Here is a 24668-nt window from a genome sequence, read left to right as displayed (position 1 = left end):
TCTTGAATCTGCTCCAAGGGAACTTTTAGTACCACCTTGAAGCCAACAATGGTACACGAGTGCCAAGAGGGATTTCAATTTTTCCATTTAAAGAAACAAACATTTCACTGCTTTCTTTCTCTCAAGCCAGACTTACACACAGAGGAAATTTCAGAGGAATGTTTTCAAGAATATTCCTTCTATGAGGGAATCAAAACCATTGATTGACAGATGTACACATAAAATCAACAAATGAGGCTGTTTATTGCTCTGAGAACAGTCCTGGTGTTTTATGTTTTGATTCCTCCTCACTTGTGATTACTACATTTCCCTTTTAATAAGTACTGCTCTGTACTGCTCCCCTCTTTACAAGTCAGCACACCCTGAGAGGCCAATTCAACACAACAAAACCATCTTCAAAGAGCTCCTGTACAAAAGAGACTGATTTTAAAACTTCCTCTTCTGGACTTTACAACTGGAGTACTCCAGACTAATGATTGGAGTGATGTAAAGTTTTATTTCTCCTGTATTTCTGGACAAGTGAGCACTGGAAATGTTGTCCTGAAAACAGGAGTGGAAAAAGTGAAACTAAAGCATTAAAAACCGTTAAATGTGACAATTCTAAGGTACTTTTCCTACCTGAGTTCTCTAGAGTACGTGGGATTTAACTAAACAATCAAACAGCTCTCCTGCAAACCATTCAGCATTTTAAGACTGCAATGGCTGTCTCAGATCCTGCCAGGTTTACAAGTGATGATGGCTATGCACTAATATAAACTCAAATTGCTGATAGAGCAGCTAAAACCATCAGAGTCTGAAATACTTCTGATTTATTGCTTCTGCCATAGAAGCAGAGCAGTAGGCTCTCAGAGAGTAGTCACAGGGCAGAGTGGGAAGAAAGAGCAGATACTGTAGCTAAATTTGATAAGGGTCATGAACTGGAGCTCCTATTGATGTGGGACTCACTGTATTTTCATCTCAGTACCAAAGCAAAAAAGTCTGATGCTAAACACACATACTCCTGTAGATCAAGGCAAAACCTCCTAATATCTCCCAGTATTCAACCCAGGAATATTTTCTGTCCTTTATTATAAAAGGTTTTACAAGAGCAAGTAAAAACAATAAATATTTGCAAAATAATTTGCTTAGAAATCATTGTAGGGATTTTAGCCTCTATTAATAAGAGCAACCAGCACTATTACACTGTTCCATAGAGTTGTAGTTTTTCACACAATATCTAGCTGTGCTGCAGATCTACTCACCACAAAATACTGCACAGGCTAGAATTTTGGAAGGATCTGGGAGGAAGTGAATGCAGACTCCCAGATAACCACTGACAGTGACCAAACACACAGAAGCCACACCTGGCTCAGGATGGCCTTGAGCACAAGGACTGGGACAGCACTTGTTTGTATCTGGAAGGAAACATCAAAGGCAGCTGCTTTGTTTCTCTACCCTTCCCACCTGCTTCTGACATTAGAGGGGCCAAGAACTGACCAAAGCCCACTGGCCTCCCCCTGTGGCTGTTACTGCCACAGTCAAACAGCACAGACTGTGCAGGTTTTTCATACAAGGAAGCTGTAACATTCCTTAATTTTATATTTTTTCCTAAAGAGAAATAGGAAAGGAGGAAAGAATTAATTCTTACCCACTATGCAACCTTGACACTGGTAAGTACAAGTCTATTAAGTCACCACAATTCCTTCATCATTCTTTCATTGATTCACTTCAATTCCAATCAAATCAGATCCTTACTGTGCAATTTCAATTTTGTTTAAATTTATGACCCCATAAAAAACCCAGCCATGAATCACTGAGCAGGAATGGCATAAATCAGCTTGTTCAGCTGCTTCAGTACTTTGGATTTAAGGATTTTCAACATTTTATTTTGTTAAAGAAAAACGAAAACATTTTAAAGGATTTGTTTCATACTGCTATTATTCTCAGATTAGCAGCAGCAGAAATATTTAAAGAACTGATTAGGAGGCTGCTATTACAGCAAGCAAACACTGGAAGAGTTACTGCAGCTTCAATATAATCCTTAGGGAATGTTTCTATTTGCATTCAGACATGGCTAGAATATGACTGTATATTTCAGAGGCCAGGTTGATTTCTCAGTGCTCTATTTATTTTAAGATGAGCCATTAGAGCCACAATTTCTGTTAGGGATAATCAGTCAAAAGCATAATTATCTCTTCAGGCAGAGATGTCAAGTGACCATTTTACCCAACCTACACAAATTTCAATAGGCCACTCAAACCACCAAGTTACTGCTGCTGAATGAAAACACTCCACAATCTCCTCATACAATTATTCTCCAGGTAGTATTAACATATTAATCAACAAATTCTGTAGCCTAAAATAAATTACAATAAGGAGCCTCGGATTCTATTGCCCACATTGTAAAATGCTGACATGCAACATTTTTCTCTATTGGCAGAGACTTCTTCAGGTGTCCATGTAGATTAAATAACTTTCTTTTTACACAGCATTCCACACTCCTGACAGATTTATAGCCACATTTGGATGACCTGGGAATCAGTTCAACAGCTGACCAATTCTAAAATTTGGAAAAGCATTCTGGGCACTTCCAGCAAATCTTGGGAAAAACTGAACCTTAAAAACCAGCAAAAACCAACCAACAAAGAAAAACAATAAAGGAGGGACAAGGAAAGTTTATGTTTTATGTTACACACGTTTGGTTGAAGAACCTGGCAGGAAACAATTACCAACACATTCCAGCATAAAAACTAACTCCCACTTCTCATCCTCCCAGTGTGACACAACGTGATGAAGCTAGAGGGTGCTTGTGCCTGAAAATTTGTCCATTTTTCAAAACATGACAGTGACCTAGTAAAAGAAGTCTTAAATATATGATAGGGCTGAACTAGTTAGTCATTAAATACTGTGGAAATGGCAGTGATTATTTTGTGATAAATAAATTAATTTCCTACATTTATCTGATTTAATTTAATTTACTCAGCAGTTTGCAGCTGAAAGATAAAGTGAAAATATTTAGAAGTGCACTTCACTGTCACAGAGACTTGTACCATTTACATATTAATTGGCCTGGCACTATTTGTTCAAAAGACAGCACAAACTTCTATTTTTCCATTTCCAGAGACCTAAAGCCCAGTAAGATGGTTCAGAAAAGTGACAGAATTTCTGTATGCTGTGTAAAACCCAAAATGTGCTGGCAAGGGGCAATATAATTTATTGCCAATACTACCTAGTAAGCATGCAAAACCAAAAGGCAGCATTGCTTTATTTTAGGAAGCACAAATTTTTGACCATGCCAGCTTGGCACAGGGATTTTATGCAGATAAGGTGAAAACATATAAAAAAAAAGTTCCCAAAAACCCAAACCAACTTCTTTTTTGAATAAAAATATAGTTTAATTAGGTTTCTGTTGGCTACATTTAAATCACATTTAATATTAAATTAATCTGCATTAAAATATGTACAAAGAACGATGTAATGATACACATGAAAACATTGAAGTCACTGTGAATTCACGCAAACACTTCAAGTAGAAGAGCATTCCACATGTACACATATACACAGCCACCAAAGCTCAGCAGGGTAAGGCCAGTGAGCCATTTCATATGACCAAAGTAAAATCAAATCTGCCATGGAACAGGGTAAGCTACTCTGTCAATATTTACAGTGCTGCACTCTACACAGAATTATCATAGCACTTCAGCCTTCTCCCAGGAAAATTATTCCCAGAGTCAAGTCAATATAGTATCCCAATGCATGGTTAAAAAGGCTTTATTGATACTGGCATTCCCTGGATTTTTCATTTGGTATTTGGCAGTTACTCAGTATTTGGATTTTAAAAACCCTGAAATCTAAAAACTCCTCTCACAAAACAAGTCTTTCAGTTAAACTACAAGACTTCATTCTGATAATACTAAAAAACATTTTCAGCATTCTAGAACTTCAAGGAGAGTTTCAAATAGTTTGTTTAAAAAATAAAAAACATTCAAGACAATTTTAAAAGTACAATTGAACAGTAATATAAATATGGAACTTCAAAACCTATTTTTTGTTATCAGTCAACAACTGAACATCACAAGAGTACATCTACTAAAAAAAGCAGGCTTGATAAATAGAAATCCAATGTACAAATACCAGGTGACAGCTTTTGCCATTACCAGGGTGGGATGTTTAGAAAGAGAAGTGTTCCATATCTCTGTGCTGAGATCAAAATCCTTTTGACCTCCCAAAAGGCATAAAAACACCAGTCCAGGCCTGTACCAGTAGCTAAGATACACCAAAATTGCAGCACCATGAACTTTGGAACATCCAAAACCATTTCAGAGGGTGTCATCCTCAGCTTCCAGCACAAGGAGCCAAAAGGCACCACTGCATAACAAGAGCAGAAGACAAAACAATCAGTAGTCAAAGTGTAAAGAAGGAAACAAATGGATGTAGAAATCCTGTGAGCCATGCATGTCTCTGCTGTCTAAGGAACAGCTTTGAACCAGTGTGCAGCTACTTGACAACTACAAATAAATTCTTATATCCCCATCTTTCTTCCAGGTAGAAACTACAACCAACCTAGGCTACAACCCTAACACTGGGAAAGAAAAATGCAAATTCTACATTAACATCAAAGCCAGTGGCACTGCTGTGGCCAAAATTCCATCCTGAGCTCAAGCAAGCCATCAGAATTAAATGTCAGTAACAGAGGATCAGCTACAATTAGCTAACATTGCCATTTCTCTCACAACACAAACTGATGCTCCTTTTCCACCATAAGTTAAAAAACCACAAAAAGTTAGGAACAATGACAGAGAAGCTCATGGATGATGAAACTTAAATAAATTTCTTAAGGACGAAAAAATTTAGCTTTCACATTGTCTGGCTCCTCCTCCAAAGCAAAATATTTGTCTTTGTAAGAAACTTTTAGCTTCAATTTATATTTTCACTAAAAGTTGCCATATTTTTAAAAAATATTCTACAGATAGTGGCAGGTTACTTGATTTGTAATAATTTTTAAAGTAATGCTTATAGTGTCTTACCTTTAAGACAAGAGAGAAATGAGTGCATCCAGAAATTTGCTCCGATCTTCTGTTTTCAATTCAATTACTAAAATATGAAATATTTCATTACAGGATGAAAATAACAGAAAGATATACCAGATATCACCAGAAGATATACCAGGTATCTTCTCTTGAAGAACAATAAGCCTGAGTATACCAATTTATATTCTTGCTCACCTTTAAGAAGGAGAAACTATTTGGACAAAATGCAAAGGATATTGGTTTTTTTTTGTGCTTTAATATTAGCAAACTAATTTGTAGGTGCTCACTCCACAACAGAGCAGGCACTTATTAAATCTAAGAATATTTCTGTGTATGTTCAACATGCATAGATAGATATTGTTTAAGAAGCCTGTGTCTTTTTTAAGCAAGTGCAAGATAGGCTGATTTCACTGCTTAAATGTCTCATCATACAGGGTGCTAAATTTAAAGCCTTCCCAGATAACATCATGGACTGGAAATGAAGTGCACATGTGCACTCTGTCAGTGTAGGCAGAACACAGCTCTCAGAGCCAGGCTGGCTGCTCTGTGGTTTGTGCAGTGGGAGGCAGCGCTCGGGATTCCCAGTGAAAATACAAAAAAAAAAAAGCTTTGTATTTACTGTTTTAGATTTGAGGTGCTGGGGAAAAAAGACTGTTCTATGTGACCATATTGCAGTGAGTATGGCTCACCATGAAATCATCTTGTACTTATGCAGTTTTGACTGATTTCCCTCACTCTTGTATCATGGAAAAGAACTTAAAATTGGGGTCTGCTATACCCTCTACAATACTGTGTCTTTCCAACATCAGCTATGGTGTTGTTGGATTAATTTTCATTCCAGGGAACATCAGCAGAATGCAGTGATATCAACACTTTTGTTACTCAGGAATACTTGCCAATATCTGTCTTTTGAATCTTAGAATTTGGCACCAGGTCTTTTCCCTATAATTTTTAATTTTTGCTTTTGCCTAGGCAATATTTCATGACTCTAGACATTTGGCAGTGAGCACATTTTGTGTTTTATTCAAATAGCTCGAGTCTGTTCAAACGTGGTTTTTGCCTGACATTTCAGCATCTACCACACTACATTAGCCAACACGTATTCTCCAACTTTCACGAAGATGTCTTTATCTATCCCATCCTTATTGGTCCCTCCTCTTTGTCTACTGTTTTTCTTCCCCCCAGGGTCTGGATTTGCCACGGACCCTCAGCAAGGGCCGCGCCAGCACCGCCCCCTGCAGGCCCCGCTACTCACTGGACATCTGGAAGTGGTTGTGCAGCGTCCGCGAGCTGGTGCTCTCCGCAGCCTTCTCGAAGGCTCTCCCGAAAAAGCTGAGGCAGGAGCACGAACACGAATGAGTGTCACGGGAAAGGATGTTTACTGAGGTAAAAGCAAGGAATTTTTTCCTGGCTGAGAGGGGGAAATGGCTTCCAGATGTTTTTACAGGTGCTGTGTATTCAACACACACCTCACTTATCCATGTGCAAAAATTTTACATTGGAGGCTTTTAGAAATGAAGTAATGGGCCATATAGTAAACTATTTCCCTCTTTTAAGAGGGAAGGAAAAGAAAAAACCTTACAAGGAAGGTCTTGAAGATCTATATCCTCTCTCAAAGTACCTCATGCACACAGTATGCAGAAGGTGTGTTTTTGAGGATAATCATTCAAGTCAACATAAGCAGTGTTAAACAGGTACATATATTTGCTTAAATATATTTGCTTAAAAACAGGAAAGATATATTTGCTTCAGAGACAGGTTTAGAACTTGTAAACACTTTGCTTACTTCTTTTTGTCTGAGCTTTCTGTCTCTGGAGGAATCCCCACCATGATGACAGTTCCCTGTTCAACATCCATGGGTGCAGCCATGACCAGGGGCAGCAGCTTGCAGCGCTTGTTTTTTGTCTGGAAGTCAGAAAGCCTCTATGTTACACAAGGCTCAGAAAGCAATTTAATATCAGCTCTCCATGTGAGATAGCATTACAAAGAGCCACCTAGGGATACAGATATTCTGCAGTTCAACAGAAGGTGATTTCTTTACAGGATATCTTAATTCACTTGTTCCTTACAGTAAAAGTCACTTTAAGGACTAATAGGAATTTCAGTGAAATTTCAAATCTTACAAAATTAACAAATGTTTAGATTGTTATTATCTTAGTAATGAAAACTCAATGCTATGAAGTCTCCAAATAGGTATCTTCCCTAGAGCAGCATTCACACATATGCTAAAATCATCCAATCAATCAGCAGAAAAATATTAATAGTTTCCTCTAATGCTTTTAATAATCAACTGCAAGTATGTGACAGAACAGTAAGCACTACACCAATAAGAAGTTTGTGAGTCAAATGCTTTTGATTTACTTACAGAGCAAACGAATGATTTCAGCAAGTATTTGCTAAGGAGACATAGAGACACTGGTTTGGAAAACAGTTTCACATCTGGTGTGCCCTAGGAAAAGAAGAATTATTTCAATTACAGCCCAAGATAATTGTTACTTAGTTTTATTATCTACTAACAAGTCTAGAAGCTGTGTGTGGCTCAAAGAACACTAACAAGAACCATCACAATACAGGAGGCTGAGCTCACCCAGCTTTGCAGCAAAGCCCTCTCCCCTTTATGAGGGGTGATTCTCCTTTGGGAGGTTCAGAGCAATGTCAATATTGACCCATCACAGGACAGCACAGTACAGAGCAATGGGTTCTTTCTTGCAGAGTAATTCTTGCTGTGCCAAGCACTTAAGGAAACTGTTATTCAAGGATGATACAGTCAAAAAAGAGAGTCAAATGAGAACCCAAACACACAGTTCTGACCTCCATGAGGGAGCAATAAAGAAATGGCCCCTGGGAAATGACAAGGTTGGTGCAAATACAGCTGGCCACTGTCTGCTGAATGGCACGTAGCTGCTTTTTGGCTAGGTCCAGTCCTTGGTGCAGCTTGTCCAGGTTACCCCTGCAACAAAAAGAATAAAAATAGACACTTCCTTAGTACAATAAAGTTTTTAATATAAAAATTATATCAAAATACTATTCTCAGGGATATTTTGATTTTTTCAATAGCTTATGAAGCAACAATTCATATTTTAGATCCATAATCCAAATATATTGTCCTAAATAAAATTGCAAAATACTGAAGAGACATATTTTTAGTACCTGGAGAGACTGTCCAAAGCCTTAATGAAATTAGTTGTTTCAGGCCCCTCTTTCTCTATGTTCTCCATGAGAGAAGTTGTTGCATAAACTATGTCACTTGCTGAGAACTTGTTCTTAAAGCCAAAGTGAATGCTGAAAGTCTGAACTCGCAAATCTTTCATTCTGCAAAATGAAATAAACCCAGGAAAGTTTATTAGCATTATCAACATTGACCAGCTGTCTCCCCAGTATGTTAATCTTAAGAACATGAAAAAAAACCTTGTACTAACATTTGCAACAAATCTAGTGTTACTTTGTCAATCTAAGAATCATATTTTTAAAAACAACATATTAGATCATCTCCATACAAAAATATTTGAACTTAATTGAAAAGTATTTTCAGATAAAACATTTGTATTTAAAACAATTTACCCAAATTTGTTTGCAGATTCTTCAATCATCTCCCGAAGATTTTCTTTCAAAGACATGTCCATGGAATTAAACTTCTGTTTCACTTGCTTCAAGGGCAAACTAAGAACAGAAGGAAAAAATTCATTGACAGGTGTGCCAGAAGAAACAAGTATTTTGCCTTTTTCTCATAGAACTTTTAAAATTAGATAATTTAACAAGGTTAAGTCTGACTAAACTTGCATGCATTTGTTTTTTCAGTCATTGGAAAGTGAATACAAGGAAGCAGGGGTTACTCTACTGAGCTGCCGTTCCGTAAAAGCATACAGCAAGTGTTCCCTGTAAACCAATACACAAGTTGTGTAACTCAGAGACACTGCCACCTATTCAGAGCCCCACAATTATATTTAAAAGCTGACAGCTTGAGTACTTGCAAGCTATGTTCTGAATATTTTCCTGTAAGTCATTGAAAAAAAAGATCCAAATTTTTATAACTCACCCCATGTCAGCCAAAAACTCCTGGAGCCTCTTCTGCCCTTGCACAGACCAAAGCTTGAGGCTGGCAGAGGTGTAGCAGGTGTTACAGAGACTTTCATAGAGAGACCAGTGCTGGTACAGTGCCAGGCGCAGGCTGAGCAGGAGTTATGGCAAACAATGGCAAACACAAATATCCTCTGACCCTACAAACTCCACAAGTAGGAAAGGATTCAGCTGCCCTTACGTACTGCATGTCTGTGCTGCATAACATGCAGTGAGAAGCTCAGGTGATGTAACCCAAGGGCAGCAGTGGTGACTTGTGGCCAGGTCTGAAGGGTTAAGCTGAACTGAAGCCCCACGAGCAGCTGAAAAATGGACCCGTGCACAACAAAACATTTGGATTTCCCTTTATTTTATTTCCATTCTCAGCAGAGATGGTGCTGGGATTTTTTTTTCCCCTAGATAAAAATTCCAGAGGGGTTCACCCCAGATCTTCTTTAAGGATACTCATACTCAAATGCAATTCTCATGCAGTCAATGGACAGAGAATTCTCCTCATCCTCGTTGCGGTGGTTGTGGCGGGAGACGTGGCGCTGCAGGATCCCAATGTCAGTCACATACTTCATTCTGAAACAAAAACAACGTTGTCACTTCTGCCTGGGAATTTTTGTTCTTGATTACAAAAAAATAAAAATGCTTCCTAATGTCTACAGCATGAAAACTGTAGGTAGATTTTTAAACCCTCCCAACTCGTTAAATAATGTTTTTTCAATATTCATCTTTTTACCCAGGCAATTAAAACAAAAAACCCAAAAGCCCAAACAAACAAACAAAACACCAAAAAACCAAACCAAACCAAAAATCACAACAAAAAATCCACAAAAACCCCCCAAATCCGAAACAAAACAAAAACAAAAAATAGACTGACCAAATAAGTTACTTATTACACTTATCTATTTTAAAATGTTCACGTATTAGTAAAAATTTAACACCAGAATTTAAGTCTACACATGTAATACTACAATTCTGATCATATCTAGTAGAAAATAAAAAAAGAAGAAAAAATATCTGAAACTTGTCATCTAAAACTGTAAAGGAACCCAGAGGATACAGAACATACAAAAGTTTCTTCCTTTAATAAAGCTGTATCAAATTCATGCTCAGGTAAACTACCATTAAACACAATTTCCTCCCAGATCAGAAGTGATTGATTTAAAATTTTGTGAAAAACAAAGTTAGCTTAAAAATTCTAAATAATAGAAAATATTTTTTTAGATATATACATTCCTATCTTTGGGAGGCAACAGATCACATTCAGGCACTAATATATTTAATATCACTGTTAATTACTTATATCTGTTAAAATAATATCCTTATGTTTCCTGATCTCTACTAATTGCTGCTAGCTACTCCCAAAAATAAAATCTTAAAAGACGGACAAATAAATGAGAAACAATAAGAAAAAAAAAAATATAAACTTAAAAAAAAAAAAACCAAAAACTTTCTTACTGAGTGATTTTGTCTTGGACCCATTGATCTGTTAGGCCAACAATAGCCCACCTAAATTTTTTGGAAAAATAGAAATAGAAAAAAAGGTTAAACCAACAAATATTCCAGTAGAGTATATTTAACCCTCTAAGTTTGTAACAGAACAAACCAGAAACATTGTTTACCAGCAGCACAGAGAAGTTAATAACAAAGTTATCTACTACTATTCCCTCTTTTACAGACATAGACATAAAGTACCATTCTCCCTTTTTCCATGCAAAACCTGTTGTTGTTTTTAATTAATTTACACAGATGCATCCTCTCATTGAAGACAAACATCCACTCCCAAAAGAAACTGGAATCTCATAGTGAAACCAAATAATTTTGGGAAACCATGCCTGTCTTTGCGGCAGGTTTAAGCTTCCAATCTCTACAAAAAATGATGATGGAAACTTACCACAACATGTCATTCAAGTCCTTAGACATTATCCATGCCAGATCAAACATCACCATTGCAGACTACAAGAGGGAGAAGCAAAAAGACAAATGAACACAAGACAAGCAAACAGAACAGCTCAATCTGCCAAGCCCTAGCACATGTTACTAAAGCCCTCGAAATCACCCTGCAGTCTCACAGTCTGACAGCTTCTTCCTAAGATACTTAGTAGAAAGAAAAATATTCTAGAGAGCTCTGTAAACCTGCATTATATAGAAAGCAAACAATTAAATATAAATAATCCGAGAGGCCAAATGACAGAAAGAACAGTTTGAAGTTCTAAGTGCTGTGTTTGGGATATCCTGACACTTTGAAAGACAAACAACCTCCCTACATGCAAAAGTATTTTGTAAATAGATAGATACCCTTGCAAAGATAAAAAAAAAAAAAAAGCCATAAAGCATTAAATTAAGTTACTTATATATATAAACTGCATCATATATATATACAACAATAAGATACAAAAATGCAAGATGCAATAATATTATTATATTGCATAGTATTATTAAATAATTATAAAATTGTAATAATTATAACATTGGATGTTGTCCAATTACCTATACAGTCATCTTGAAGTTTTATGGCAAACAGAGTTTATACTTACTGAGGTTCCATGGTATTCATATTGTTCATAATCAAAAAGAATTTCTCGTCTAAAATGGGGAAAAAAACCAGATTTTACTAAGTGGGGAATGGGCCATTGGAGCCAATTAAAAAAAAAAAAAAGCCAGAAATGGTGATTAATATTTAAATTTCATTTAAGCAATTAAAAATATTAAACTTGGACTAGAAATTGTTTATCTGCAAGGCAATTAGACTTTAGTAACAATGTGGAAACTGCACTGAAATGTATTCATAAAGCAAAAAGGAAAAATATTTATATGGCTATTCCCCAAATCCCATTTTATCTGATTTGCTCCTGCTCATTCCTATTGACTACAGTGGGATTGTAAAAGTAGAAAACAGAAGGACAAATTTCACCCCAAGACAGACAAGATAACAATATTACAGCTGTTTTAAGTGAGCCAATGCACCTATTGGTACTCAAATTTTAAATTACTATTTACAATTTCTTCCATTTAAACATTTTATTTTTATATACCAAATATCTCTCTCAACTTTCTAAACAAAATTCTAACTAAAGCATCTTACAAATCACAGCTTGCTACCTTGTGTTTGTATTCTTGACACAATTTTAATCAAAGAATGAAAGAAAAAGAAGCAACACCAGGAAAACCCATTTACACACCTGCGTGCCTCCCATTCTCGCCTTTGTCTCCTTTTCATTGTCCTCTCTATTATCTCCTGTAAATTAATTTCCAGGATGTTAAAAAGCTAGAAAAAATATTCTAATACATTAGCATCTAGATACCTCAATTACTAAACTTTAATTTTTTTAATGTAATTAAAATTCTCATTTAAAATATTTCTTTTCCTTAAAAAAAAAAATTGCCATTAACAACATCTAATGAGAAAAGTATTATCAAAAATATTGCCAAGGAGCACACATAAGATCATTATGAAATATTTAACAGATCTGAGAAAAGCTTTTGTGTATTTGTAATTTTCTTTTGAATTGGATAGCTTCTTTGGATAAAACAGTGCCCTTTTTATATTAGTAGGAAAAAAAAGTCCAATGCTAATGGGACAATAACAAAGATAACATGAAATATATATTAAATCTAAGGATGTCTTTATATTTAGTTGTCCTTTAATGTTGCTGGTCTCATGCCTTTGCTTGCTTCTATAATATAAATAGAAAATATGCTACAAGTGACATGGCAAATTTAATTTCATGTGTACAATTAATATACTTTTGTTAGTTTACTGCTACAGGCACAGACAAAATGCATTGCTAAACTATTTGTGAGCTTGTGTCTTCTCAAACAGTTTTTTTGTAAAAGGAGTGAATATCTAAACAATTTTACTGCTAGACTGCCAAGCCCACAGCACATATTAGGAGACAGATCTATCCAGTTCACTGATTATAAAAGAATTATGCATAAGTAAGTTCAAACAGTTTTGTTTTTTTTTTAATTTGGAGAAAATATTTCTGTGTAGTTCAGATAAATAAATATTTTGTTTATGTGAAGCTACCTGTTGTTGTAGGTTATTTTTAAATCTTGAACTTGGATTTGTAATGTAATAGAACACAATTTTTAAACTCAAATATTATTATGATGTAAAATATATGTAAATAGCAGTGTTCTTTTTCTTCCTTTCAGAACCCAGCAGTGAAACCAACCTCTTCAAAACGTCTGCGCTTCTCTAGGGGCTCTGAGCCATCACTTTCATTCTCTGAGTCCTCTTCCTCCTCCTCCTCCTCATCTCTGAAGATGTCATCGTAAGCAGGAACATCGAGATCATCGTCTTGCTTGACTAACAGCTTAATCTAGCAAGGAGAAAGCTGTATTTTAGAGTGACTATCTTATTTAGTGGGCAAAATGCACTCTTACTTAGAAAAGAAACTAAAAATTCATTTAGGCTGTATTAATTCCTGGCATAACAAAATATTGTTTTTTAATACAAATACCATACTGACTTATAGAAAATAAGAGTAAAAATCCATATTCCTTTGTTAGAGCATTATTGAAAAAATTATCATTTCAATGCTTGTTAAATTAAAATAATTTGTGCTTAATACTTTAATATTTAGGTGTTGCTAGATGCTGAGAAATAATACATGTCACATTCTGGAGGGATGTTTATCCCCTGATTTATGGCAGTTTGATTTATAGCAACAACATTAACAGGTGCTTACTGCTGACAACTACCACAGCGCTAACGTTAGAGATTTCACTGCTGGAAAAAGGATTTTTTTCTGGTCATGTACACTACTACTGCAAATATTTATTTATTAATGCTGCTTTCTGACCTACAAGCTAATGTTCTAACCAGTTTTGCAAACACAGAAAAGCACTACACTGCTCTCCACCACACTGTGGGAAGGTTTTTATGAAAGGAAAGTTTTACCTGTGTGTCATTGTAAACATTCACTACATTGATCGGTCTGTGGCTGTCACATACAAAAAAAAAAGTGTCTTCTTCAGGCTGCAAGATTTCCAGGAGGTCTACATTGGCACCACAATTAATAAGAACAAAGTATTTGAACTGCAAAGAAAAGCAGAAAAAAAGAGGAAGTTTATTACTTAAATTGCCAGGAAACATGGAAAGCTGAAAATATGTTTACAAAACCTACAAAGCACTCATCATTGCCAAAACTTGTGTTTACTTTCTGATATTTGATGTCTCTGAGGCAGAATTTTTTTTTTTAAGGCAAAGCACATAATTCAGGGATGTTGGGCATTCAATACCAGCACCTTTGTATCTCAAATTGTGTGCAAACTTCATTGGACTCTATCAACATCATAGCACATTTGTTGGAGGTGATGTTAAAAACTTGACAAGTTTATTACTGGTATGTTAAAATGTAACCACAGTTTTAAGAAACCATTAATAATAATGAGTTAAGTGTTGACATTTTAAATTGGGGAAGGGAAGCAGTTTATCTTTACAAAAGATGAGCTACAGCTCAAAATTTCTCCAGTATTTTTTCACCTGATCCTTATGCTCCAGAAAGGCAGTTTCAAGCTCTTGCCACCCAGCCACTGGCACGAGTGTGTATTGCACATGGTCACACTGAAACAAAGCCTGCAAGGAAGCAACAGCTGTGAGCAGAGGGGAGGGGAAACAGCCTCTCTGCAACGCTACACCAGCCAGGACTCCATTCCATACAAACCCTTACAATAAAGACATCCCAGATAACAAATCTGCATGAGCTCTGAGACCACCACTCACCAGCTTGAAGTGCCACAACTCATGGAAGCAAATGTTACAAAAGCAGATTACAGCTTCCCCCTCTCCCCAGTTCACACATATTTTCCCCAGGGCATACATATTTTCTCATACTGTCAGCCTGCAGTGACAATGAACCAAGACTTACTTGGAGGATTTTACAAGCACATAATGCATCAACATCTGAAGCAACAAGAAGAAGAACACGCTGTAAAAATAAGAAAATAATAGGATTAATATAGGTGCCAAATAGAGCGTGCTGGTACATTAAATGCATAGAACACTGAGACACCAGAAAATCAGATAGAGATTATCACAAGCATAAGACAAGATTGCTTCTGAATGGACACTGCAACCAAAATTAGCCAGTTTGGATATCTGTCAATATTAAAAACAAGCAACTCCACATTCCCAAAGTTTCACACCTAGTCAAGGCCTACAATTATTTTCATTGTGTTTAGAATGACCTTTGTTTTCAGCACAGATCTGCAACAGTTTCAACTAAAAAAAAAATCCAATAGCAAAAGGAAGAGCAAGACAACTCGGGAAAGAAATTCTTTCCCTGAAATCAAGGTTGTTTTAGGGAGGCAGGGGCAGGGAGAGGTTGCCTGGTTTGATTTTTGTTTGTTTGTTTTGGTAGGGTGTTGTTTTAAGTCTTAGGGGAAGGGTGTTTTGAGATTTTGCTCACAGCTGGAGAAATGAAGATAAATGCTTTCATTTGCACAGTCCATAACACCGTTTCATTGGTAGAAATGCCAAAAGATTGTCCAACAAAAGCTTCACCACCTGACCACAGTGATGGGAGCTAAGTAAGCCCTGGGTTAAAAATACAAGTAGCAAACAGATGTGCTACAAAACTGCGGGAAAAACATTAAAGATGACAGAAAACAGTATTTAGTGTCTAGGCAAATAACAGCAAAGCAATTAGAAAGATATTAAAATAAATAGTTCAGAGATGTCATGGTTAAGCAAGAGACCCAAAACACACAAGAACACTTTTGGGAAGGAGGCGAACGGTAAGTGAAATCCCTGGCGAGACCTCACCGCGCTCGGCTGCTTTGTCCCGGTTCCCAAGGGTGGGGAAGGGGAAAACGCCCGGGAAAGGGACCTTTACGGCCCGGGTGACGGCCGGACCCGCGGCCCTCAGCGCGGCCGCGCTGCTCCCGGCCCTCAGCCCCCGGAGCGAGGCCGGCACCGGCCCAGAGCACCGCAGCGCCTCAGCCGCCGCGGGCAGAGCGGGGACGCCCCGCACCGCCCCTGCGCCGTGAGGCGGCGGGAAGCGCGGCAGCCCAGAGCGGGGAGAGGAGCCACCCGGGCGGGTCGCGGCGCGCTGCCCGCACCGCACCTGGGTGACGATCAGGTCGTAGAACTCCCGGCGGCAGTCGGAGACGAACATGGCGGGAACGGGCGCGCGCGGCGGGAACGGGCGGCAGCCGCAGGCCGCGCCCGCTCAAACTGGGCGCCAAACCAGCGCCGCGTCTCATTGGTCCGCGCCTCACGGAGCGCTGGCCAATAGAAACGCGCTCATCCCGACTCTGCGGCGCGAGCTGCCCAATCCTTTCCGGTGCTTCGCCAATAGGATGCGAAGAAGGCGGTGACGATGCGCGCTGCTGGCCAATCCTGAGAGGGCCTCGGTCGGAAGCGCCCTGCCGGGTGTTGTCGCCGCGTCCGCCATCTTTGTTGCGGGCTATTTGCCTGCTTTGCCATCAAAGGGAGTCCGGAAAAGGAGCGACAGGGTCGCATCAACACTCAGTGACCCAGGAGAAGCCGAGCGAGCAGGAGGAGCTCCCAGGGATGGCCGCTTAGAAGGGCGTGAGGGCTGGCCTTCCGCCCTCACCCGCAATGGCCGGCGCCGCGCGGCACGCTGGGAGGGGCGGGGCCGAGGGTGGGGCCCGGCACAGGCCGTGAGGCGAACGAGCGGCGCTGGCCCGGCCCGGCCCGGCCGAGGGAGCGCCCGCCGCCGCCGCCGCCATGGTGAGAGCGGGGGGCGGCCGGGGAGGGGCCGCGGCACGGCGGCGGCGCTTCAGGAGCCCTCAGTGGGTGCTGTGGCACTCGGTGTGCTGCGGATACTGACGATTGCGTTCTTCTCTGTGTGCTGTTTTTCCTCTCTAGTTCTCTTTTAACATGTTTGACCACCCCATCCCCCGGGTGTTCCAGAACCGTTTTTCAACCCAGTACCGCTGCTTCTCGGTATCCATGCTTGCCGGACCTAATGACAGGTCAGATGTGGAGAAAGGCGGGAAGAGTATGTGCATGTTTTATTCTGACTAATAAACTGTTGGAAGAGTGTTTGTGGGTAGTGTGGAGTATTGCAGCCTTTGGCCGGGGCAGCGGGAGCATTGAAAAGAAAACACGGTGACGGTGCTGGGCAGCCTGGGTCGGGCTGTGAGGAAGGAGGAGGGGTCACGTTCCCTTGCATTACTCCGTAACTAAAAATGTTTACCAAGTGAGTCGGGGTTTATGAGTATTAGAAGGAGAGAGTCTTCATCTGTAAAGCTTCTTGTTGCGATCTGTTATCTAGTGTGAGCCATGGAATTTTATGATTAAGGAGTTTCTCCTTCCCACCGTGTTGCACTTCGTTTAATTTGTATAAACAAAGTAGTAGATTGGCCAACTTAATTTTCAGGCTGTCACAGTAATGCTGTGTTGTTTTGAGTTGGTGTGGATTGAAGAGCGCCTGTGAGCCCTAACAAATAAAATTAGCTTTGGGACAAATTTTCTTCAGTAAAAGTATTGTAAAACCTTGTCTTCACTTTTATTTTATTCTGATTATAATGCTGAAATCTCCACATAGCAGGGATATTTGTCATGACTGCTTCTACTGAGCTCTCTGTCTAAAAAGGAATTTTCTGATTTTTAGGATCTGCCCTTTTTTGAAGAGATTTTAGAGAAAGGAAGGATAAAAATGTGTGTTGTGTACTCTTGTACAGATGTTTTCCTAATTTTACATTCTTATTCATTTCTGCAGTAATTATGCCACCATCAGCTTTGGATCAACTCAGTAAGTGAATACTTTATTCTGGAATAACAACATTAGCAGTAGGAGCTAATGTGTAGGCAAATACCACAGTATTTTAGTTATCTATTTACGTCTTAAATAGACACTGTGAGAATAATTAGTTTAAAGAATGTATTTTGAAGGTATTTTTTCTATCAGAATTCATGGGGCTTCAGGTACAGACATCTGAAGTGTTGGGCTCCCTAAGCATTTGAAGTTCTGAGTGCAGTGCCACACTGATTTGTGTATCTGCTTTCTCTGGAGTTTTGAGCAGTTGGGATAATGGTGTGAGGGGAATCCTCTCCTGTGGTCTGGCCCATTCTCTTGGTGATGTTTGATCTCTGAAAGCTTCAGAAATGTGCTAGGGGCTTTTAACAAAGAAAACTTTTTTCTCCTTCCTCACTAGGCCGCCTTAATATTACTTACCCCATGCTGTTCAAGCTGACCAACAAGAACTCAGACAGAATGACTCACTGTGGAGTGCTGGAGTTTGTGGCTGATGAGGGCATCTGTTACCTTCCACACTGGGTGAGCTGCCTCGTGCTGGGCTCTCAGAACCTGAAAAGTAGGATTAGCGAGTTGCCAAGTTTAATATTAAGGAGGTGGAATGTTTCCTGGCAGTGCCTGTCTCTGCTGGTCATGTTCCTACAGCAGCCTTCAGTTCTGGCTCAGGCTCCCTCTGCAGAAGTTTAGCTTAGCAAAGCAGCCTGCTTTTAACGTGCACCTGACAGTTCTTCCTGCAATTGCATATCCATAAGAGCTGATAAACACAGGAGAGAGATTTGAGAACATCAGACCCATTGTAGGACTTTGTGTGTTTGTTTCCTTTCTTGCAGATGATGCAGAATTTGCTGCTGGAAGAAGGAGGCCTGGTGCAAGTGGAGAGTGTGAATCTGCAAGTTGCTACTTACTCAAAATTCCAGCCACAAAGTCCAGATTTTCTTGACATCACCAATCCCAAAGCTGTGTATCCTTCCTATTCAATTATGGAATAAGGGGAAAATTTTTCTTCCACACTGGAATGATCAAACAGAGCGAGCTTTTCACGTGTGGCTCATACACTTCCAGTAGTACATGGCCACTGCTGCTCCTTCTGAAAGCAAAAGGGATGGGGAGCTGATGTAGAGAGATGTGGTCAGCTGTTGGTACAAAGTGTGGTCTGAAGGAGGAGGAGTGTTGGCTTAAAATCCAGTGAGTTTTGAGTGTCCCTTTGAAGAATTTATGCATCCTAACATTTCCTAAAATTCTATCTGCAGTAGTGATGACTTTTAAACCATGTTTGAGAAGCTAAGGATTAGAGATCTACAGTACGGTGACTTTAAGGCTTTGATGTTTTACTGAAAACAAATATTTCATCTTAACATACTCCAAAGACTGGAAAATGCATTGAGGAACTTTGCCTGTCTAACTACTGGGGATGTGATTGCCATCAACTACAATGAAAAGGTACAGTTTAGGGTTGAGGGTTGTAGACTTAAGTTTAGTTGTTGGATGTTGGTACTAAAACAATCAACCCAGAGCTGTGCAGTGTTTTGGACAAGTAAGCCCCATGGCAGATTTCACAGTTGGTTTTCTGTTGGAGGGAAAATGGAGTCAGCTAAGTCTTTTTCTGAGCTGCTGTTTAAATTTCTTTGAACTCATAAGAAAATAAATGTTTGTGCTGTTGAAGGTTATACAAGTCAAGGGAAAGAATTTATCCTAAATTCAGAATTTGTTTTCAAAAATGCAGGTTAAAGTAAAGTAAGAGCAAGGTGCAGTAATGGGTTCTCTGGCTTCTAAGTTAAAAACTTTTGCTATTACATTCTCTAGAGACCCTGCAGTATCTAGTCCTCAACCTAAAGAGTACTTACTTCAGCTCTGGAGGGAAAGGTTTAGGTATGCTTTCCTCACACATAATTCAATCTTCAAATATCTGTGACTGTTTCAGATCTATGAGCTTCGGGTGATGGAGACCAAACCAGATAAGGCTGTGTCCATCATAGAGTGTGATATGAACGTAAGTTAAAGCTGATGGGGAAAGTCTGCCCTAACTGTGTCCTCTCAAGAGGAGAGGACACTTGTGCAGTGATAGCTCTGCACAGCCAGCCCAGCTGATGCTGCAAGAAAGGTGCAATCCATGGGGTGGGAAGGTGACTCACTAGGGAGTGCTCCTGTGCCTTTGTAACCCCATCTGTGATCCTGACTAGCACTTCATGTACCATCAGGTGACTGCAGTGCCTAGAATTTAGTGTTTAGCTTTGGCATGTTTTATCTGAGTTCTATTTAATAGCTTGTCTTGACTCATATTCCAATGATATTGTGGAGCTGTTTTACTGCTCTGTTTCCATTACATGCTAAGGCTCATTCCTAAGAGGCTTGGTCTTATTTTAGTTCTGAATTAAATTGTTTAACAAGCAAATCTTAGTTCTTTTTAGATCAAATGTAGTGATTATAGTTTATGGAGTTTTGAGGAATAGTAATATAAAGCTTATGATTTAAAGAAAAATATTAATAATTTTTTTTTCATGCTTCTTGTGTAAATAGGTGGATTTTGATGCTCCTTTGGGATACAAGGAACCAGAAAGAAGTGCACAACACGAAGAGGCTGCCGTATGTTAAGTCTTTTGTTCTTCCAAAATGCATGCCCTAGAAGTCACTATTGATTGTGGAGAGAGTGCCAACATAATTTTTTTCATTTAAACAAGTTCTTAGGGGTAAATTTTACTTAGCAGAAGCTTTTGCATGTGTTACTTAGGAGACTGATGTTTACCAACTGTTATTTTGGGAAGGTGATTGTTCTGAAGTTTTGTTTGGTCAGAAATACTTGGAACTGTTTTCATGTCATGTGCATGTCAGAACAAAATGAACTTGTTCTTCCCCTCACAGGATGTGGAAGCAGACCACAGTGGATATGTGAGCGATATAGGATTTCGTGTAAGTGCCCTGTTTCTGCTGGTTTCTGAATGCTGTAAAATGGTGAGGGAAAGTTGTTCTGAATGACTGCAACATATTAGTACCTGTTCTTAGAGATGCTTGTTATTTAACTGGCAAGTGCCTGGAATGTTTGTGTGGTCACAGCCAGGGGCAGCATGACTTGCTGTCTGCAGAGGGCAGATGGGAGACTGAAACAGACCCCTACACCCACAATTCATCAGCTTATATGTACCAAAAAGAAGCATGCTGATTTAAATAACTAGATGAAAATTGCTGTAAGATTTTGCAGATATAATGTCCTTGTGCAGTGTGCTTTCAGATGCCAGGAGTTCAGTTAAAACTGGTTGTGTATCCACAGGCATTCTCTGGATCTGGGAACAGATTGGATGGCAAGAAGAAAGGTGTGGAGCCCAGTCCCTCACCAATTAAACCAGGAGACATCCGAAGGTATGGCTGTATCATTCACCTGTAAACCAGTGCAGGATCAGGGTTTGAGCAGAGTTTGGTTTTTTCCCCTGCTCCTGCAATATAAACAACCTAATTTTGTCATGAGTTTGACTTTAGAAAATAGTCTTTCTTATCCACAGGCTAATGGAAACATGCCTGTGGCCAAGCTTCCACAACATCTCCAGTATTTGATTATTTACTTCTGCAATCTTCAGAAAATAATTCAGTGGTTTAACTCTGGAATTATTTAGAAATGAAAATATGCAGTCAGTGTTGGTATTACACTGACAGACACAGAATAGGTCTCTCTGTGTCAAATGCAACAGTATATAAACATAAACTTTTTATGCTTCTTTTCCAGAGGAATTCCCAACTATGACTTCAAGATCGGTAGAATCACGTTCATTAGGAATTCACGTCCACTGGTCAAGAAAGTGGAGGAGGTAAATAAAGTTGAATCCTTCCCAGTTTTGCACAGAATTATATCATTAGAACTAAGATCCAAGTTTGTGGCCCCTCTCTCTTTCCCCTTGTTTTTTTTACAGCATGCTTCCTTTAAAAAGTGGCAGTAGTTTAGAATGGTTTGAGTCAAATGAAACAACCTCTGATGTCCTTGTTACTGATGGAAAAAGATTGGCCTGGTGTCAGTTTATTAAGCCAGTTGGCTGAAAGGTCACCAACATGCTACTATTTTATTTTCAGGAAGAAAGTGATGGTTATCTAGATTAGGGATGTGAAAGGCCTACAGTCAGTGGAGTATTCTTGCTAACAATCGTTCAGCTTTCATCGCACACAAGCAGTGAGCCAAGAGGTAAAACCTTTTTTCCCTCTTTCTTTTTCCCAGGATGAATCTGGAAGCCGGTTTATTGCCTTTTCAGGAGAAGGCCAGTCCCTGCGCAAGAAAGGAAGAAAGCCCTAGGTTGTGGTACCTGCAGCTAGTTAGGGGGAAAATAAAATAACAGGTGCAGCATCTTGGATCTTCGTAATTGCAGTTGAGAGATCGTTTCGCAACACAGGAGCACTTAATTGGTGTTTTGGTTTCATGTTTAGAGCTGGAGCTGTCAGACTGTCTTAATTTTCAGTTGAAAATTAAGTTCTGGGATTTGGAAGAAGCTTTTTGTACATGTTGTAAGGAGGGGAACACAGGTGTGTGGTAAACCTGAGAAGCAAAACTAACCAGCTCTACCTTACTAAGGGTCCAGTTCTTAGACTACATCCTCCCTTCATCTCCTGAGTGATGATGATCTCATGTTGCTCTGTGCTTGGTATTTTCCTTCCTTTATATATATTTTGCCACAATTTCAGATCAGCTTTTTGGTGTGGTGCAAATGAAGGGTGACTTTGGTGTTTAGGATTTTAGTGCAGGGAGTCTCTTTGAGCTTAGCTTCAGGTGTTGGGTTATTAATCATTCTAAGCAAACCCCCTGTAATTGCTTTTTATATTTATAATTAATAACATGCCTTTTAATAGTTCAGATACTCTAACGTAGCGTAGCAATCTCTTGGCACGTGTAGGGAGAGGAGGGACCCAGCTGCACTGCCCGGTGCCGCTTTGGAATGGTGCGAGTGTATCCTGTGCGCCCTCTCGTCTGCCGGCGAGCGTACCCGGGTGCAACCCTGCGCTCCCCTTGCGAGCCCGAGTAAAAGTTCCTGGTTCCCAGCTGCGTGTCTGTGTGGTGATTTCGGACAGACCGAGGCCCGGCGCTGCCGAGCTCCCGGCGCCTCCCCGGGCAGCGCCCGGCGGCCGCGGCCTGCGCTGCTCACGTGCCGGCCGCGGAGCAGCCATTGGCTGCCGGGCCCGGGCCGCTCTGTGCCGCCCCTCGCCATTGGCCGCGGCGCGGGTCCCGCCGTAAGCGCGGTGGCCATTGGCGGCGGCGGCATGGCGGGCACGGGCGGCTCCTGGCGGGTGAGCGGGCGCGGGGCCGGGGGGAGCCGGGGCCGGGATCGGGATCGGGCGGCGGGACTCGGTTCAGCCCGGCCGTGTCCGTCCGCAGCCGCCGCGCTCGTGCGAGGACTACTGGGGGGAGTGGAAGCATTGCCGCGGGCTGCGCCACGCCTTCCACCACTACTACGCGCACGGGGAGCTGCCGGAGTGCGGCCGCTGGCGGGAGGACTACGAGGCCTGCCGCGCCTGGGAGAGGGACCGCAGCGCCGCCGCGCAGGTACCGGCCCCGCTCCGCGCCGCTCCCGCCTGCCCGGCGCTCTGCAGGCCGGGGCTGCTGCGACTGAAACCCGCAGCCGCGGGGGTTGGGGAGGGTTCGGAAAGGCAGGAGCCGGAGGTGGGTCGGCTTGTCTTAAAATCCAGTGAAGGATCCGGGAAGTATTTTCAGTTGTGAACGCTCTTGATTTCTGTTACTCTGACATTTCCTTCCTAAAAGGAAAATCCGCCACGTTACAGGGAAAAGGCATTCCTGGGGTGTCTAGAAATGCCCCTGGCTCCAGCCCCCCGACATTGGACCGCAGGCTCCAGCCTAACTCCTCCCGCCAGCCAGGACAGCTTCCTTCGGGACTTAGGAGCCAGAGGCAAAATTAAATATGACTTAGTTAAAAACTTGTATTCTGGGTTACTTAGATAACATTTAGTGCTTCTACTTAAGCATGATAAATTTTTATTTCTTCTTTTATCTCAGTTGTTCACAGCAGAAAATCAGCTCTGGATGACTGGAACATCCAACACTATTATGGTAATATTTTTTTTCCTGTATTTCAGGAAGCTTTGTGCAAGAGTGAAAGAGCTCGAGTTATGGAAAAACAGAAATATGCTCCAGTGTGGAACCTCAGGAAGAGCCCACCACGTGACTGGTATCTACCACTTGACCACGACAAATCAAATTAACAACACTGTTTTCTGTGTTTGGTCAATAACATAATACACAATTCAGAATTATGCCTTTTTTTTTCCCCTTCCACATCATCTTGAAGTTATTCAACTGTAGCTCTGCCCTACAGTACTTTAGCACTCACTCAAAAATTCTGAAATGTTATTTAAATAATGAATACTTTTAAAGGGAAATTTAAGGTGCTTAATTTGTTGTGGTCTTTTACTGTTGACTTACATTTCAGGATTTCATTTCAGCAGGCACCTTCCAAATTAATGCATGCATGCTCTAGCTCTGAGGGCCTCTTGCTCTAGCAGCTGGCATTGAGCACTTCTGGACAAGGTACCCACCCCAGACCTGCCAAATGGGGAAAAAGAACCAGGCTGGGACTCTTCCTTTCTGGCTCAGGACAATCCCAAACACTGGCATTTAAGACATTTCCCAGAACCAGGGTTGTGGTGCTTGAAGAGCTTCTCACCTGTGGGCTGCACACCCTGGAACTGCCCCTTAGTGGAACTGCTCTCGACTGGTGGTGTGTGTTGTGGCAGTATTCAACACAACTGAAAAATAAAGGTTTAAACTAATGTAGAGAGAGATCTGGTTTGTATTAGGGCAAACCCACAGAAACTTAGTTACAATGGTTACATAGCAATATAAGAAAATTTAAAAAATTGGCTTTGCCACTGTGTA

General features: G+C 40.4%; 3 protein-coding genes across 3 annotated transcripts; 2 read left to right on the top strand and 1 right to left on the bottom strand.

Moving 5' to 3' along the window:
* Positions 1-3422: 3422 nt before the first annotated feature.
* On the bottom strand, positions 3423-16236 carry CDC45 (cell division cycle 45). Its single transcript, XM_041488684.1, has 19 exons — positions 16148-16236; positions 14951-15010; positions 14566-14658; positions 13981-14118; positions 13253-13399; positions 12257-12312; positions 11612-11660; positions 10969-11030; positions 10533-10583; positions 9531-9650; positions 9046-9177; positions 8571-8669; positions 8160-8321; positions 7821-7959; positions 7375-7458; positions 6796-6914; positions 6265-6341; positions 5007-5073; positions 3423-4347 (listed from the first exon to the last, which is right to left on the bottom strand). The coding sequence occupies exons 1-18, from the start codon at positions 16196-16198 to the stop codon at positions 5009-5011; spliced, it is 1704 nt and encodes a 567-aa protein (XP_041344618.1). The 5' UTR covers positions 16199-16236; the 3' UTR covers positions 3423-4347; positions 5007-5008.
* Positions 16237-16646: 410 nt separating this feature from the next.
* Positions 16647-22819, top strand: UFD1 (ubiquitin recognition factor in ER associated degradation 1). The gene is made up of 12 exons (XM_041488371.1): positions 16647-16776; positions 16915-17047; positions 17771-17803; positions 18207-18328; positions 18637-18767; positions 19174-19246; positions 19728-19796; positions 20324-20389; positions 20666-20713; positions 21072-21160; positions 21522-21603; positions 22005-22819. Exons 1-12 carry the CDS (start codon positions 16774-16776, stop codon positions 22077-22079), a joined length of 924 nt encoding a protein of 307 aa, XP_041344305.1. The 5' UTR covers positions 16647-16773; the 3' UTR covers positions 22080-22819.
* On the top strand, positions 22819-24562 carry CUNH22orf39 (chromosome unknown C22orf39 homolog). Its single transcript, XM_041488373.1, has 3 exons — positions 22819-23065; positions 23154-23321; positions 23870-24562. Exons 1-3 carry the CDS (start codon positions 23039-23041, stop codon positions 23993-23995), a joined length of 321 nt encoding a protein of 106 aa, XP_041344307.1. The 5' UTR covers positions 22819-23038; the 3' UTR covers positions 23996-24562.
* Positions 24563-24668: the final 106 nt, after the last annotated feature.

The sequence above is a fragment of the Pyrgilauda ruficollis genome, unplaced genomic scaffold (genome assembly GCF_017590135.1).
Source record: "Pyrgilauda ruficollis isolate IOZ18807 unplaced genomic scaffold, ASM1759013v1 scaffold9, whole genome shotgun sequence".
Lineage (NCBI taxonomy): Eukaryota > Metazoa > Chordata > Aves > Passeriformes > Passeridae > Pyrgilauda > Pyrgilauda ruficollis.
Note: the sequence above shows the minus strand (reverse complement) of the source record. Positions and strands in the feature narration are given on the sequence as shown.

Excerpts from the sequence above, each read along its gene's own strand:
- CDC45 (XM_041488684.1), bottom strand. The coding sequence starts at position 16,198 with ATGTTCGTCTCCGACTGCCGCCGGGAGTTCTACGACCTGATCGTCACC. Across the intron at positions 7,960-8,159 it reads GCTTTGGACAGTCTCTCCAG|GGGTAACCTGGACAAGCTGC; the intron begins GTACTAAAAATA and ends TTTTTGTTGCAG. Across the intron at positions 6,342-6,795 it reads GAAAGCTCAGACAAAAAGAA|CTTTTTCGGGAGAGCCTTCG; the intron begins GTAAGCAAAGTG and ends CTCCTGCCTCAG.
- UFD1 (XM_041488371.1), top strand. Across the intron at positions 17,804-18,206 it reads ATCAGCTTTGGATCAACTCA|GCCGCCTTAATATTACTTAC; the intron begins GTAAGTGAATAC and ends CTTCCTCACTAG. Across the intron at positions 20,714-21,071 it reads TGAGCGATATAGGATTTCGT|GCATTCTCTGGATCTGGGAA; the intron begins GTAAGTGCCCTG and ends GTGTATCCACAG.
- CUNH22orf39 (XM_041488373.1), top strand. The coding sequence starts at position 23,039 with ATGGCGGGCACGGGCGGCTCCTGGCGG. Across the intron at positions 23,066-23,153 it reads GCACGGGCGGCTCCTGGCGG|CCGCCGCGCTCGTGCGAGGA; the intron begins GTGAGCGGGCGC and ends GTCCGTCCGCAG. Across the intron at positions 23,322-23,869 it reads ACCGCAGCGCCGCCGCGCAG|GAAGCTTTGTGCAAGAGTGA; the intron begins GTACCGGCCCCG and ends CCTGTATTTCAG.